Below are 14,996 nucleotides of genomic sequence, written 5' to 3'. Positions count from 1 at the left end.
GACACAAGGTGGCACAGCAGAACCTTGTTCTCTGTGCTGAGTGAGGCAGCTGAGAGTTGAGCTGAACCTGGCAGCTCACCGATAAATCAAGGAACAGACCAAGGATCAAGAGCTGTTAAATAGTCACTGCAGCCATGATGGTGATAAAAAGAAAGGCCAAGCAGCTCCTCCTCTTTGCCTCATCAGCTCTTGCTGCAGCTTTCAAGGTGTACAACTCATTTCATGAGCCCTGCACATTCACATTATTTGAGAGATACAGGTATTTATTGAACTGGTGACCAGATACTGTTCTAGGGACAGACCGATAAAATAGATTGGGTCCCCGACATAGAGACAATAAATAAGTAAACAATAAACAATACAAATAATAGATAAGCAAACAGGTAATTTTAGAGTGATAGGCTCAATAAAAACAAAGAAACTGGGCTGTGTGAATAAAGTGGATCAGAAAAGGGCCACTTCAGATCTGCTGGGAGCCTGCCTAGATCCCTGGTTGGCTCTTTGAAGAAGTGATCTTTGAGGAGGGTCCTGAGTGACAGGCAGAAGCCACCCACACGTAGATCTGCAGGCATAGAGTTCCAGGCAGAGGGGGCAGCCAGAGAAAATGCCCAGAGAATTGCAAGGAAGTATTTCAGCAGTGGAGGATGCCAGCGTGGCTGGAGTGTGTGTCCAGGAGGAGCAACTAAAATGAAAGGCATAGGAAGGATCACATCTAGGAGGGCTTAGTGGGACACTGAACGAAGAATTTGTCTTTCATTGAAACGGTGTTGGGAAGCCATAGGGACATGGAGCCAGGACACTGTACAGTCTGATTTCTGCTGTATAAAGTTGCTCTCTGTGCAGATAATAAAGAGGATAAACAATGAAGCAGAGACCAGTTTCTGGACTCATGTGGTCACCTAGGCAAGAGAAGGCAGTGACAGTGGAGATGAACTTGGATGGACTCAGAATGTATTTGGAGATGGATGTGGTGGGAGAGAGAAAAAGAAGCCTCAGGCAGGGTCTTAGGTTTTAGGGGTTTGGTGTCCTATAAGGTTAAAATCCAGGATATTTTTCTGGGTGTGTATCTTGGTCTGGAGCCTAACTTACATTGCTAAAAATAAGCAGTCAGAATAAGAAACAACCTAAAAATCAGTAACGCATAAGAAAAGGGCCCCAGCATTTTTTAACCTATAAGCTTTTCAGCACCAATTACAGTGATAGGTTTCCCTTTGGGGCCAGTGACCTTAAAATAAGGGCCCACATAGCATCCTGTTTTTCTAACCCAGAAAAGGAATCCTTATCAGTTTTTTCTTTTGGTGAGCTATTTTGAGCTACTGTTTCATAATACCCCGTACATCCTAGGTAGTTAAAAATCACACTTTCAAATTTGTAGGAACTGCATGGGGCTACCAGGCTACCATAGATTCACCTGTCTTAGGGAGACCTCTGTGGACGAACTGTTAATAAGAGGAATGGGTTACAGAGTCAACTCTTGAGTGTTTGCATAAAAAGCAATTCAAATTTGAAATACAGGTAGTAGAAAAGTTGTTGGTGTGGTAGTTAAGGAGTCTTCTTAGAGGTAGAAGCATTTTTAGATGAAGGCAAGACCTGACTTTTGAATACCACAATTACAAATATTTTTAACCTACATAGTGTTAGATAGCTTTCCTAGAACCATATGAGAAACTAGCTTAATTCTACCCTTAAAAAGTAGATCTTGGTAGGAATATTCCCTAGGGTAGAAAGATTGACTTCATGGTAGGTACATCTTGACAAATTAGTGGTTGTTTTAAGTTGACAGTTCTTTTTCTTTCCCTTCTGGAGAGAAGATGCCATAATTCACTATACTTCTGACTCATTCCATATCTTTTCTCTAAGCCTATTAAAAAAAAAAAAAGAAGAAAGAACTATTGTTAACAGGTAGTGTCAGGAAACACTTGCAAGCTAGAAAAAGCTCCTGCCCACTTTGAAACAGAACTTCACAAAGTCTGGTGGCCAGCCAGCCTCTTAGCTGAGTAGCTTTAAAAATGTGCTTCATTGTCCCAAATCAGAGACTGATCTTGTTGTATTTTTAGCATGTATAGCCTTGATTGATCAATGATTTAGGTACTGAGACTTGGAGGAAAATATCAGGGATGTGTTAAGAAATGGATTGACTGTGCATAGACTCCTCTGCTATCTGTAGAAAAGAACTGTCTTCCCAAATGCAGGTTACAATTATGAGTCCCAGATACCTTGACCCATTGACCTAGCAGTTGCCAGTGGTAGGTTCATGTACTTAATAAAGCCGTAATAAAAATTTTCTGTTAATGCATTTGGTATATCTGAATGGCTGTCGGATTAATCTCATCATAGTAGGCTCTAAACCAAAATAATTAGGGAACCTTTGAATGAGAGTTTAGTATTTAAAAGCACGGGCTTGGCTTTAGACCAAGTATCCCCCGCTATTCAACTGACTGTATGACGTTGGCCATGTTACTTGACCATCTGTGTCTTGGTTTTTCTCATCTGCAAAATGAGAAGATATGAGTACTTAGATAGCAGGTTTGAAGAATCAATGTATGTCATTTTCAACTCTTTAGGTGTACTTCACTTGTTTTTGAGAGTAGCAGCAATAGGATCATCCATGTCATTTCAATGACACCTTCTCTGGAGTGACCATTTATTTCTCAGGAATTGCGTGAAGACAATCCATCCATCTTACCCAGGTCTTTGAGCAGCCGAAGGTATTGATAACTTTGGGTCTTTCTTACCTGTGCCGGTTCAAGGCTTGTTACTTTGAGGTGTAAGGCCCTGTAAGCCATCAGCAATCACCAGCTTTGCAAGCCATTATTTCTCCTGGGACATATTTATTAGACAACGTGTAATGTGTAATTGAGGCAGACTTCTCTATAGCTGTAAAACCAGTACGACTATGTTCTTAATCTTCTTCAGAAGATGCCAGCTGACGCTGCCTTGGGAGCTACTTATTTCAAACATCTGAAGTCCAAACATCTCTCTAAATTTTGATGGTAAAAATGCTCCATAATGACCATTATTAAGTCCCCAAAGGAAAGAATGTCTTCATCTTTTTGGAGACATTTGGTCTGATACTTATGTTCTTGGCAGCTGGTATCATATTTGCATTAAAAAATTACACTACGGAGTTATGATGGCATTTACCAAGAAAAAGGAGAAAAAAAATCAAACATGTCCAAACTAGGATCATTTTTTCATTTCTTTTTATGGATTCAATTTTGTGATATATAGTGTTTATAAAGTCCTTCAGTGCAAGTGTACTCTGGTTTCAGGTTGGCCTTGAGTTTATGCTGGTACACTGATTTAGCTAAAACAAAACAACAATAAAAAAATATCCTTATTATTCACTCAAACATCAATCATTGCATGCGTTTCCCACCCACTCCCCAACCCCGTGATTAAAAGCTAGCCATTCTTCACTTCAGCTCCTCCCTCTGTCCCATTCTTCATATTGGATGAGATTTCTTTTTTCTGTATTCCTAAAGGCAACAGTGCTTCCTTCTGTCCTGGCATATAACACATATAACCACTGTGAATTATAAAACTGTTGCTTCGCTTTTTCTCTTTTAAAATAGACTACGAGCTCCTCCAGGGCAGGGGCCATTGTCTGATTACTTTTATCTCGTAGTAATGCTTTACTAGGCATATGGCAGAGCTCCATAAATCTTGTATGAATTAATTGTCACATGACTGGTTCCTTCTCATACTTCAAGTCTTAGATCAAATACTCTCTCTTCAAGAAAGTCTTGCATGATTACCCAAGATAAAGTAGCTGTGCATCCCTGGCACAGCTTGTTCCATTGTCCTGCTTCATTTTCATCACAGAAATTATCATTCTGAAATTATTTGCTAAGTTGTTTATTCTGTCTTGCCACAGAATGTGAAAGCAGGACCCTGTAGGTCTTGCTCCTTGCTTTATTTCATGCCTGTTTCTAGGCTGTCAGCACAGTTTGGTTATATGAATGAGTGAATTTTCCCTGTTTTCCTTCCTGCCTTCAGTGGAAACTGTGACTGAGTGTACCTTTTCTTGTTTTCTGGACTGTTCTTAGCATTTTATTGGTACAGAATGAGCAGTTTCAATTTATCTCATGGCTTATATATTCTGTATTAGACAAAGAAAAGACTGGTTGGCAGGATATTATGCAGATGGATTTTTTTTTTTTTTTTTACAAGGGTTGCTGGCCATTGATGTTCATTGTTTAGAACCACTGGATTGCTGTCAAATAACCATCAATTCTGATTGGCTGGTGAAGTCTCAGATTGTTCTCAATTCATCTTTCCTGTGCCCCACTGTGTCTTTGCCTCAATAATCTTTTACTGTTTTGACTCATCACTATACTGCCCCCAACAAAAGGATGGCCTAGGAGTCACCTTCCTTTTTCCAAGGGAGCAGCAAATTTGATAAAAATTACTTGTGTACTTTAATACAGTTCCTTTCCTCATAATTTTTTTTCAGATGTATCTTTCAGATATTTCCAAGAAAGAAGGAGAAGTAAGCAATGCAACTTTTACCTTTCTGTTTGATCCTTCTCATTGTCCCCTCTATTTATATGCTGCTCTTACTGAAAATAAAGCCTTAGCTAAAGTGAATCTCACCCTAGGAATTGCTTCTAATGCTATAGCCATGTACTTGGACAAGGATGATTTAACTTAAGGACCACAGGCCCCAATAGAGTGGGTTTCTCAGGGTCACTAGTGAAAGTTTCAAAGACTCCCTGAAATTATATGCAAAATCATGTGCTTCTGTGCAGCTTTGCTTGAGAGAGGCTGTACCAGCTTTGTATCACATTTTCCAATCAAGGCCATGACCCAATAATTTAGGAGCATAAACACTTGAGTAGGAGTGGCAGCGAGTCATTGAGTCAAAGGAGAGCTAGAACAAACTCCAGTTGTTTTTTTTAATCTGGCACTGCACTAAGGCCAGTATGTGCCATTGTCCAGGAATGCTAAATACTGACTGCAATACTGATCCTGTTGATGACTATTGCCACATTATGTGTAAAATCCAGAAAACTTCGAAAATACTGAAAAAAAGAATATAAATTACCTATTAATCCTAATGATTAGAAAAAATATTTTAATATATTTCTTTTAGTCTTTGGGTGTCTGATGTGTGTGAATATATATGTATATCCACTTTTTAACAATGAGTTTATATATTTTATGCACAGTTTTTACCCTGTTTTTCATGTCTTTTATCATTACTATTTTCCCCATCACTGAATATTCTTCATTGTGCTCATTTTTAATGGTTTCATAATTTTTCATCTTATTGATATGTCTCTGTACTCAGTCCTCTGCTCTTGGAAGTTCAGACTGTTTCCCTTTTTCTGTTGGTTTGTTTCTTTTGTTTTGAGACAGAGTCTTGCTCTGTCTTCCCCAGGCTGGACTGCAATGGCATGATCTCGGCTCACTGCAGCCTCTGCCTCCCAGGTTCAAGTGATTCTCCTGTCTCAGCCTCCCCAGTAGCTGGAATCACAGGAGCCTGCCACCACACCTCGTTATTTTTTGTATTTTTAGTAGACATGGGGTTTCACCATGTTGGCCAGGCTGGTCTCAAACTCCTGACCTCAGGTGATCTACTTGCCTTACCCTCCCAAAATGCTGAGATTACAAGTGTGAGCCACTGTGCCCGTCCTGTTTCCATTGTTTATCTTAAAATAATGCTGTGTCGACCATTTTTTATAGGAATTTTTGCAAGACTCATTATTTCCTTAGTACAAACTCCTAATGGTGAGTTTGCTGAGTTAAAATTAACTGTAAGTTTATAGTCCTACATTTAAAATTATGCATTGTTAGGTTTTAGAATAATGGAGAAGGCTAATGGGCACTGAGATTTTGCTCAGAAGTACTTTTACCTTCTTTGGTATCTACGACCAGCCCCTGACCAAGACCTCACAGTCATTTTCTTTTAGTGGCTTTCAGTGGTCCCTGATGACTCTCTCTATAGCTCCTACTCTCCCTCTCCCCCCTACCCCTTCTCTCTCTCTTTCTACCCCTAGATAGACATATATGTGTGTGTGTGTGTGTGTGTGTGTGTATGTGTGTGTATATATATACAGAGAGACCTATAACTGTACACACACACACTCACACACAGACAGTTCCCTGCCCCTTGCACACTGTATTACCTAATCCAGCTCCAGAACCATTTTTATTGCAACTTTTGCCTTACAAAGCTGTAAAGAATTCCATATGTTCAGTGACAAGTGGATTAGTGACACAGCATTTGTTGGAATGCTTAGGAAGAAAGCAAAAGGGTTCCACAAAAATGCTGAAGTCTGGAGACCCAAATGCAGAGGGGAATGAATATCACAATGAAAAAATACAAATTGATGACATGACTAGTACATTTTTCTTATTTGTAGATCCACTTTGTATGTGACAGACACTTTAGGATTCACCATTTCAAAACCGTTTGCGCAGTTTTTCTTGATTCCTTTAGTTAGTGAAGTTGGTTGGCATTCCCACTTCCTTTAAACATGGAGGAAATTAGTTCCAGAGAGGTCCACTCTCTTTCCCAGCAACTCAGGTTTTGTTTGTCTCAGTGCTGAAATGGCAATGCTTGGCTTCTGCTTGGTTTCCCTGACAGCCCAGTTGAGCTCTCCTACTTCTTCCATATTTCCATTTAATCAGTAGGACAAGCACAAGTCCTAATCTACTAGGGTTCTTTAATAAAACTCTATGTGGCCGGGCACGTTGGCTCACACCTGTAATCCCTGCACTTTGGGAGGCCAAGGCGGGTGGATCACGATTCAGGAGTTGGAGACCAGCCTGGCCAATATGGTGAAACCCTGTCTCTACTAAAAATACAAAAATTAGCTGGGTGTGGTAGTATGTGCCTATAGTCCCAGCTACTCAGGAGACTGAAGCAGGAGAACTGCTTGAACCTGGGAGGTGGAAGCTGCAGTGAGGCGAGATCGCTCCACTGCACTCCAGCCAGGTGATACAGCGAGACTCCATCTTAAAAAAATAAACAAACAAAAATTGTATATGTATGCATTCATTTTGGTGAAAAGTAAGCAACTCTTGGAGGATATAGAGGTCAGTGATGCTCTAGAGATTTTAGAACACAACAAGATGTTCTGAAACATGCTGCATTTGTCTTCTTTAAAAACCGGTAGAGACGCTTGTTTATTGTGGTATCTGTGGATATGTATGTGTGTATTTATAAATCAATTAAGCTTTTCTTGTTGTAAAGATACTAAAAATAGGTAATAAAGCCACGCATAATCCCATGAGCCAAAGAAAATACTGTTTTTGCACATAACCTTCTAACCTTTCTTTGCAAAGGGTGTATTCTGTTATAGCTTTACTTTTTTTCATATAAATTATTTCTGTATAGGCATTATAAAATTTCACCAAGTGTGACATTCTGCCATTTAGTTATAGTTCATGGCCTTGATATTTACAGGAAAACAGATTTCTCCTCTTTACATTAGTTGGTCAGGTCCCAGTCACTAGCAAAAATTTGCCATTTGTTTTCTCCAAAGGGACACCATTTTAACAGGGTACTTTAGATATTCAGGTCCCAAGTTTTTCTCACTTTTGCAGATTGCACTTTGGACATACGCTTCCATGTGCAAGTTTTCCAGTATCCCTTAAAAGTAATATTTGCTGCCTTTTAAGGCCCTAAGAGCAGATGCTGCTATCCATAAATTCTTTCTTCTGCTTCTTCTGAAACCTCCCCTTCCTTACCCTGAATGGGCCAGACAAGCCCATTAAGGCAGGTGCCATTTCTACCCATATGCCTTATATGTAATATGTGACATGATTTATAGAACACGAACTTCCTGCTGCCACAAGGCATACAAAGTGTTTGCTTGTCTGAGGAAAACCACTGGAATGCCATGAAGTGTGGGATGATGTTGCTTCCTATAGCCTGGCTGGTAGGGACATGTCTGCAGTTAACCAGTAACACACAAGCTATCTGCTTTCCTTTGATTTCTAGGTCTTGGAGCATTCTGTCATGTCAAGCAGTGACCTTTTGAGTCTTTTCTGTTAGGCCTCCCAGCTGTTTTTCAATCCATCTGAATCGTTTGGGCTAAAATAAATTATAAATTATAATAAGGTTTTTACAGCATTCATATTTATTAGATTTTAAGATTTAATGACCATATGGGCCTAAAACAAATCTTTGAGTTTTTCTTTTTTAAAAAGCAATCAAGGGGAGTCTCTTGATTTTGACTATTTAAATATTAATTTGTGGTCATAACCCGCTTTGGGGCTCCTGTAAAAGGTGTGGCTTTTTAAAATGAAAGTTTTCAGCAACTAGCCAGCAAAGAGGAATAAACGCCTCTTTAAATTAAAGATTGTTTTATTTGTTATAATATGCAGTTTGTTGTGTCAGTTGAACTGGGATCTTCTGGAATATTCCATGTACTGCTTCCTCAGAGGAAATATATCTTAATCGGTTACCCCTATATCCTTTAGACTGGTTGGTTTTGTGCAGTTAACAGTGAAGGGGTCATTAATTAATATTTTATTGCCTCGGTGATATGTGAATATGCTGTTCTTAAAAAAAAATTCTAAATAAGGCTAAAGTCTCCCTCAGTGAGTCCCTCTGATCCTTGCCCCTCCTTACCCTATTGGACATATCCCTGTTATCCATTTGACATGGACGTTCATGGAAGGGAAAAACCATGCATGTGTTTGAGTGTGTGGAACACCTGTCTCCTGCTGTGCCTGCCATTCTGCCGCGTGCCATTGTACTGAACATTGTGTTTTAAAGACTGTCTCTGTTGTTACCTGTAGAGATAGCTCATTGCTTTTAACCTAGCTTTGTAGGTTGGCTACACCACAGGTTTTTAAAACATCCAGTTGCTTCCAGTTTTCCTTTCTACCAACAGTGCTTCACTGAACATTGTTGTGAATGCACCTTTGAATGTGCATCAAGAGAGAATGAAAAATGCCCCTTATTTTATATACAAAGCTCTTGAAGGGATTTGAAGATCGGCCAGAGTCTTACAAATGATTAGCAGAGTGTAGATTGAAACCATTTTCCCTGACTCTGCTTACCTAGTGGGGGATTCTCTCCAAATTTTCGTGGAGGTCACTGAAATCCTAGGCAGAGTCAAGGGCAGTAAAAGATAATTATGGTGAAACCTTGCTGATTCCAATTAACTAAGAAGGTGTCTCTGAATTAGGAGAAAATATGAATTTAAAGATGTCATCTTATATAATTTTGAAGTTTATACAGTGACCCACACTAATAGAACCTAATAAAATTCCTTAAGGGAGTCATATTAATGAGCCAAGAAAAACACCTGATCGTTATTTTAAAAAGTAAAGACGTATCAGAATTGTTCAGCACAGTTACTTGTATCCATAGATAAAATATTTCTCCTACAACCTTTTTTATATTTTAATATGCTTAGCAGATGATTTTTCTCTAGTTACTAGAGCAAGATAACCGTAACCATTTCCTTTCTGAATGATGGAAATTGGGCCAATGAAGGTGAAAGGTGTAGACATTTGAGTAGCTCCTCTGTGCCAGGTAGGAGGCTCTTGTACATTTTCTCCTGTTTCATTATTTTAATAATCTTGTGAAGTGAGTCTTACTCTTTTCACTTCATAAATGGAGAAACTGAGACAGAGAGGGCCCCAAAGCACCTTGCGAAAAGATGCTTATCTGAGTTTACCTGACTTGAAAGATTAATAATCTACTATATCAGAGTTTTCTTAAATACGGTCCTTGGATTCTCTGTATCAGAATCTCCTGGAATTTTTGTTAATACTGCAGATTTCTCAGCCCCCAAGGGTGTGACCTGGGCTGCTGCATTTCTAACAAGTTACCAACCGTGCTTTATGCTCTCTGAGGTCTGGGAGCCTCGCTTCCACAGTGATCTCATTTTGGTGATGTGAGGAACCTTACCAGAGAGTGCCCCCATGCCTCCCAGGAAGAGTAATCCTCATCATGCTTCACTTTGAGTGGGTACATTAGCAGGCTCATCTGGGCTGCTTCCTCCTCACTCACCCACTTGCCTCACCTTGCCTCATACTGTTTGCGCTGACCTTAGCATGGCTCATGGTTTGACAAGCCACTTCCGAAAGAGTTGAAATCATCACACGCCCTAGGAATCACTTTCAAAAACAGGTTGAAATCTCCAGTACAGAATCACCAGATCCCAAGCATATCTTGTGTGCTTTATACAGGTAGAATCTGCATTTTGCATTCTAACTCCTGCTAAAGAAAAAAATAAAAAGAGGCAGCAGCTTGCCAAAACGATTACTTTTGGAACACCAGTATATACTTTATTTTCCTTTCTCGCCTGTCTTTCGCACCCTTCCCTGGTGGTGGATTTCCCATAAGTCTGCCCCTAATTGCTGACTTCCCTAGAATTGAGGAGGTCACTTGTCCCTTCCAGCTCCAGCCCTCCCACTAAGGACAGGGTTTTGGAAGAGCCAGCTAGATTCAATGACCACCTTTGCCTTTCTTTCTCCGTTACTGTCTTTTTCTTTCAGCTTTGTGCATTTTTTCTTTTTCACTCCCAAACGACATACTTTTTTTTTTGAGGAGCTAGTCCAGCTCCAATCCTTTCCAGCAAGCTGTGAGTAGGAGGTTGCTTGGATGGCTGGCAGACATTGAGACAGACATGTGCTGATGATCCAGAGAGGACCCTAGACCAACTTGGATTTGTGTTCATTTGTTAGCATTCTGTGTTGGCAAAAGAGCATCCGTCTTTGTTTTGGTATTGAGCTCATCCAAATAAAGAAGGCATTTCCTCTCCTGTGAGGCAGAGGGAAAAAAAAGAAAAGACCAAAAAAATTTTTAATTTTAACCATGTACTCCTTTGAAACTAAATATATACCCTTTCCTCTGTCCTGATTGGTCCATTTCAATTGACAAGTGGATCGTGTGGAAAGGAAATATCCTGGACTTAATTGTAAGTTAAGTCTCTCTTAATCCAGAAGAGCATTTGAGATTCTGTCCAAGTGTTCAATTTCCCAGGCCGCTGAGGTCTGTGAATTTCTTTTCCCAGCCTCCAGGCTGCTGCAGTACAAGTCAGCATAGCTAATGCAGATAGATCTCCTGCCTCTCGCTCTCCTCCTCCCTCTGCTTTGATTCGATATGAACAGCCTGGTAACTCCGATGCTGGGGAGAAATCTGACATAACTCTGCAGATGGCTAGGTTGCCATGGAACACCTGGGGATTGTTCTTTAAGGAAAAGGTAACATTTGTATGCTAATGATTTCTTCCCCCCTCCCCTCCTTGTTGCATTTTTTCCAGGACTGCCAATTCCCAAGAAGAGCCCAAAGTCGGTAAGGACTTGTCAGTTACTTGGTGCTTGTTGGGGCTGGGGTGGATGGTGGGGGGCTGGAGGTGGGAGGGGTACGCTGTGTGGCTTCACTTCACTAAATGTGTTTTAGAGTGGATGGAGACAGGAGCCGGGGCTCATTTTCTTAAGTTCTGGGGATCTGTTTGTTATAGAAGGTATTTGGGCTTGTCTTTAACTGTATAGTGATTTGTGGGCAGGCTGCAGGAGCCAGGATAAAGAATGGATGTTTGGAATCTTCTCTCTACAAATACATCCACACTCTCCTTCAAAGGGATGAGTTTCTTAGCCGTTTTAACTTGATACAAATGCTATTGTTTCCTCTGGAAGGAGAGAAAAAGAGAAAGCTCCACCTGCTCCGTGAGTAGCATTGCTCTCAACTGGTGTTCCCAGCTGTTCACATGTCTACCCATTCTCTCCCTCAGCTTTCTTAGGCACCGGAGGATGAATTATTTACAAAATAAAAAGGCTGTAGGTTTAAGGAAGAATTGCTCTGCCCCATATATATGATCATGCTCAGATGGAACAATGTTCACTGTCCCAGCACTGGGAATAAGACATTTCCTTGCTGTGGAATGTCCTTTGTTGTTTTGCCAGCTTTAGCAGCATTATGCTGCAGGTATAGGATTCTTTAAAAAAAAAGAAAAATCAATGTTTTGCTGTCCTTTCTAATCTGGTTTCCCTGAAGATGCATTACCTAGTTGACATGTTAGCTAATAGCTTAGAGGCTGTAGTGTTTTGCTTGGTGGTATGGGTTTATGCTCCAGGGGAAGTAATGACAAATTAAAATGCTGCTTAACTCAAAATCTGGAACTCCAGTGCCTGTGAAATTGATCTGGGTGGAAGGGGCTTCCCAATTCATTACTATTAGGATAAAGAGGGATGTTTCCAGGTGGTTTAGAAGATGTGGGGGTGGGAAAATTTACAGTCTCCTGCCATCCAGGGAGGGAGAACCTTTAAAACTTTGCAGCTTACGGTGCTGCAGCTGAATTCTTTCCACCTGTCTCCAAGCCTGGCAGCACGAGGAAGAAGTTTATTAAGGAGATGAGAGAGGGAGCTTCCTGCATTTTTAAACCTTACTCCTAAGTTCTCCAAAGAAGAAAAAGCTGCAATAATTGATGTGATTCCGATGGCATAGTGCCGCGGTGATTGGAACATTGACTTCAGGGCTGGTTTCCTTGTCAGTCTGTGTTAATGTCCAGGCAGAAAAGTGCTGGTTGGTGCCCACATTGGTACCACAGAGATGCCAACGTGTGTGCATGTGCGCATGTGTGTCTCCCTATCCCTGGGTTGTAGCCAGTAACCCATCCGCCTTCAGAAAAATGGAAGGAAATCTAGAAGATGTGTCTCATAAGCTTCAGTTAGCATGAACCATCCTTTTCTCTTCCCCACCCCAGCCATGCTGTGTTGATACATGGGTTTATTTTACACACCTCACATGGTGTGGAGTCTTAACAAGGAGTGTGCTGAGGGAAACATAGTAGTTTTGCACAGGTAGCATGACATCAGGTGTAGCAAGGTGTTCTTTTCCATTTTGCATTCCATTTAAATTTAGTGTGCTGAAGGATTTGTGTAATTCATTTGCATTTCTTCTTCCCCGAAGTGTTTTGGAATTACCTGGTGAACTCAAAGGCTATCAAACAGGTATTGAACCTGCATTTGCCAAGTCAGTTAAGTGAATTCCCTATGACAGTTAATTTTTGCAGAAGCCATGTCATTAGCAGGCAGCAAGCCAATTACTCGGGCTGCATTCCTAAGAAAGAAGCTCTCAACTGCTTTGCCTATAGTCTGCTGGCTCTTAATTACCACAGGCTAAGAGAGTGATGTGTTGCTGGGTTAGAAAAGAATAAGCCCCCAGCTTTGGGTTTGTCCTTACCTGATTTCTGTGCCAGGACAGGGATGAGGGTTTTCACAGCATTGCTGGCACACACTGGCAGCTACTGTACAAAATTTGGGAGCTGCCGGCCAAGGTCTGTTGTTGGATGTAAAGCACTGCTCACATCTGTGATCAGTGAGAGTTCTGTACAGGTGGGTTGAAAGCGGTTTCCCTTTCCCAGTTTGAATTTTGATGATGTCCTGCCAGGGAGACAGATGACTGTGGGATTTTTCTGGTGGGGTCAGAGGGAATTCAGGGGGAAGCTGGATGTCCTGGTACCTGAAAGCCATTCAGGTAATGACAGATAAGGTAAATTAGGCAGGATGCATAATTAAAAGCACACTGATTGTGCCTTGCTGTGACTCATTTATATTTGGCAATAGTTCTCTGCATATTTGCACAGTGGTCTTAACCCAGGACCATTGTATTGGTGTTTTATTTATTTTATTAGAGGCTCCTCACACTGTTGGCTTGCTCATGTGACTGGCAGTTTCCTTTTGCCCTCATCCTTTGGGAGGGATAGCATGGGGAGAAATGCCAGATGTGGGTGAAGGGGAGGAAGGCAGCAAATCACACTGCCACGTGTGTACCTATGCAACTATCTTGCATGTTCTGCACATGTACCCCAAAACCTAAAATTTAAAAAAAAAGGTTTTCAATAATTAAGTAGTTGGGTTTTTATTGGAACAGCAGGATTTACCTTTTTTTTATCTTGTTTCTTCTCCTGGATAGTCCCTGTAGCTTACTCTTAATAAGCAATTTCACCTGCAAGATTTAGTTTAAATGTTGAAATTGTGGTTTATATACTCACTGGGGACAATGGCAGTATCTTAATAAAATTTTATTAATTTAATACCTGGACTTTCATAATAGCAGGGATTTTCCTGCCAAATAGCAGAGACAAAATAAGACATGTTTTCTGTCAGGTTTTGGACCTCTCTGGGAAACCGATTCTGTAGCCCAACTTAATCATCCTGACTGAAAGCTCATTTAACTGAGACTCTCCGTCTAAATCACCTGCAAGGATCTTGTGTGTGAGAATTTAAGACTCTGAATATCACACCAGCCCCTGAATTTTAAGTCAGTAGCCACCTGCTTTCCTATGACTTCATTTCCCAACTATTCTCCCTTCAGCTGCCCCCCTCTTTTTTGAGATGGGGTCTCACTTTGTCATCTAGGCTGGAGTGCAGTGGCACAGTCATATCTAACTACAGCCTCAAACTCCTGGGCCCAAGCAGTCTTTCACCTTAGCCTTCCAAGTAGCTGGGACTATAGGTATGCACCACCATGCCTGCCTAATTTTTATATATTTTTTGTAGAGACAGGGGTCTCACCATCTTGCCCAGGCTAATCTCAAGTGCTCCTCCTGTCTTGGCCTTCCAACGTGCTGGGATTACAGGCATGCACCACTGCACCTAGCTATCATCTTCCATTTATCCATCTGTTCCTCCATCTACACATTCATCTTTCATCCATTCATTCATCCATTATTCAGCAAACCAGTATTTAGAACCCATTAAATGTCAGGTGTGGTATGAGGCACTGGATATACTACAATAAATAAGACCATGGCACCTCTCTTCTTGCAGTTTGCAAACAAACCATTAATTGATTGCTCCTTGCAAAAAAAAGATCCATTGTCACAAATTTCCAAAATGTTTATGTAGTCATTTCATCAATAAGTATTTATTGTTTTCTGTGTGCCAGGCCCAGTGCCAATATTCTATAAGAATTAATCAGAAAACATCTCTGCCCTCATGGAAATGGGGAAGGAGAACAATAACCACATCCACAGGCAGATCTACAGAGTTCCTCAGCTCATGCAGATTAAAGTGTGATGAGC

The 14,996-nt window shown here is 40.8% G+C and overlaps 1 protein-coding gene across 50 annotated transcripts in view; it reads left to right on the top strand.

Annotated features, from left to right (window-relative positions):
* Positions 1 to 14,996, top strand: part of MAGI1 (membrane associated guanylate kinase, WW and PDZ domain containing 1) — a 672,392-nt gene that overhangs the window by 613,027 nt on the left and 44,369 nt on the right. For all 50 annotated transcript variants that reach the window (XM_035274562.3, XM_035274561.3, XM_078351435.1 and 47 more), the window contains one exon: positions 11,232 to 11,263. In XM_035274562.3, coding sequence (XP_035130453.1) covers positions 11,232 to 11,263 — 32 coding nt within the window. The remainder of the gene's footprint in view (positions 1 to 11,231; positions 11,264 to 14,996) is intronic.

Source organism: Callithrix jacchus, chromosome 15 (assembly GCF_049354715.1).
Source record: "Callithrix jacchus isolate 240 chromosome 15, calJac240_pri, whole genome shotgun sequence".
Taxonomy (NCBI): domain Eukaryota; kingdom Metazoa; phylum Chordata; class Mammalia; order Primates; family Cebidae; genus Callithrix; species Callithrix jacchus.
This window is presented reverse-complemented; position numbering and strand designations above follow the sequence as displayed.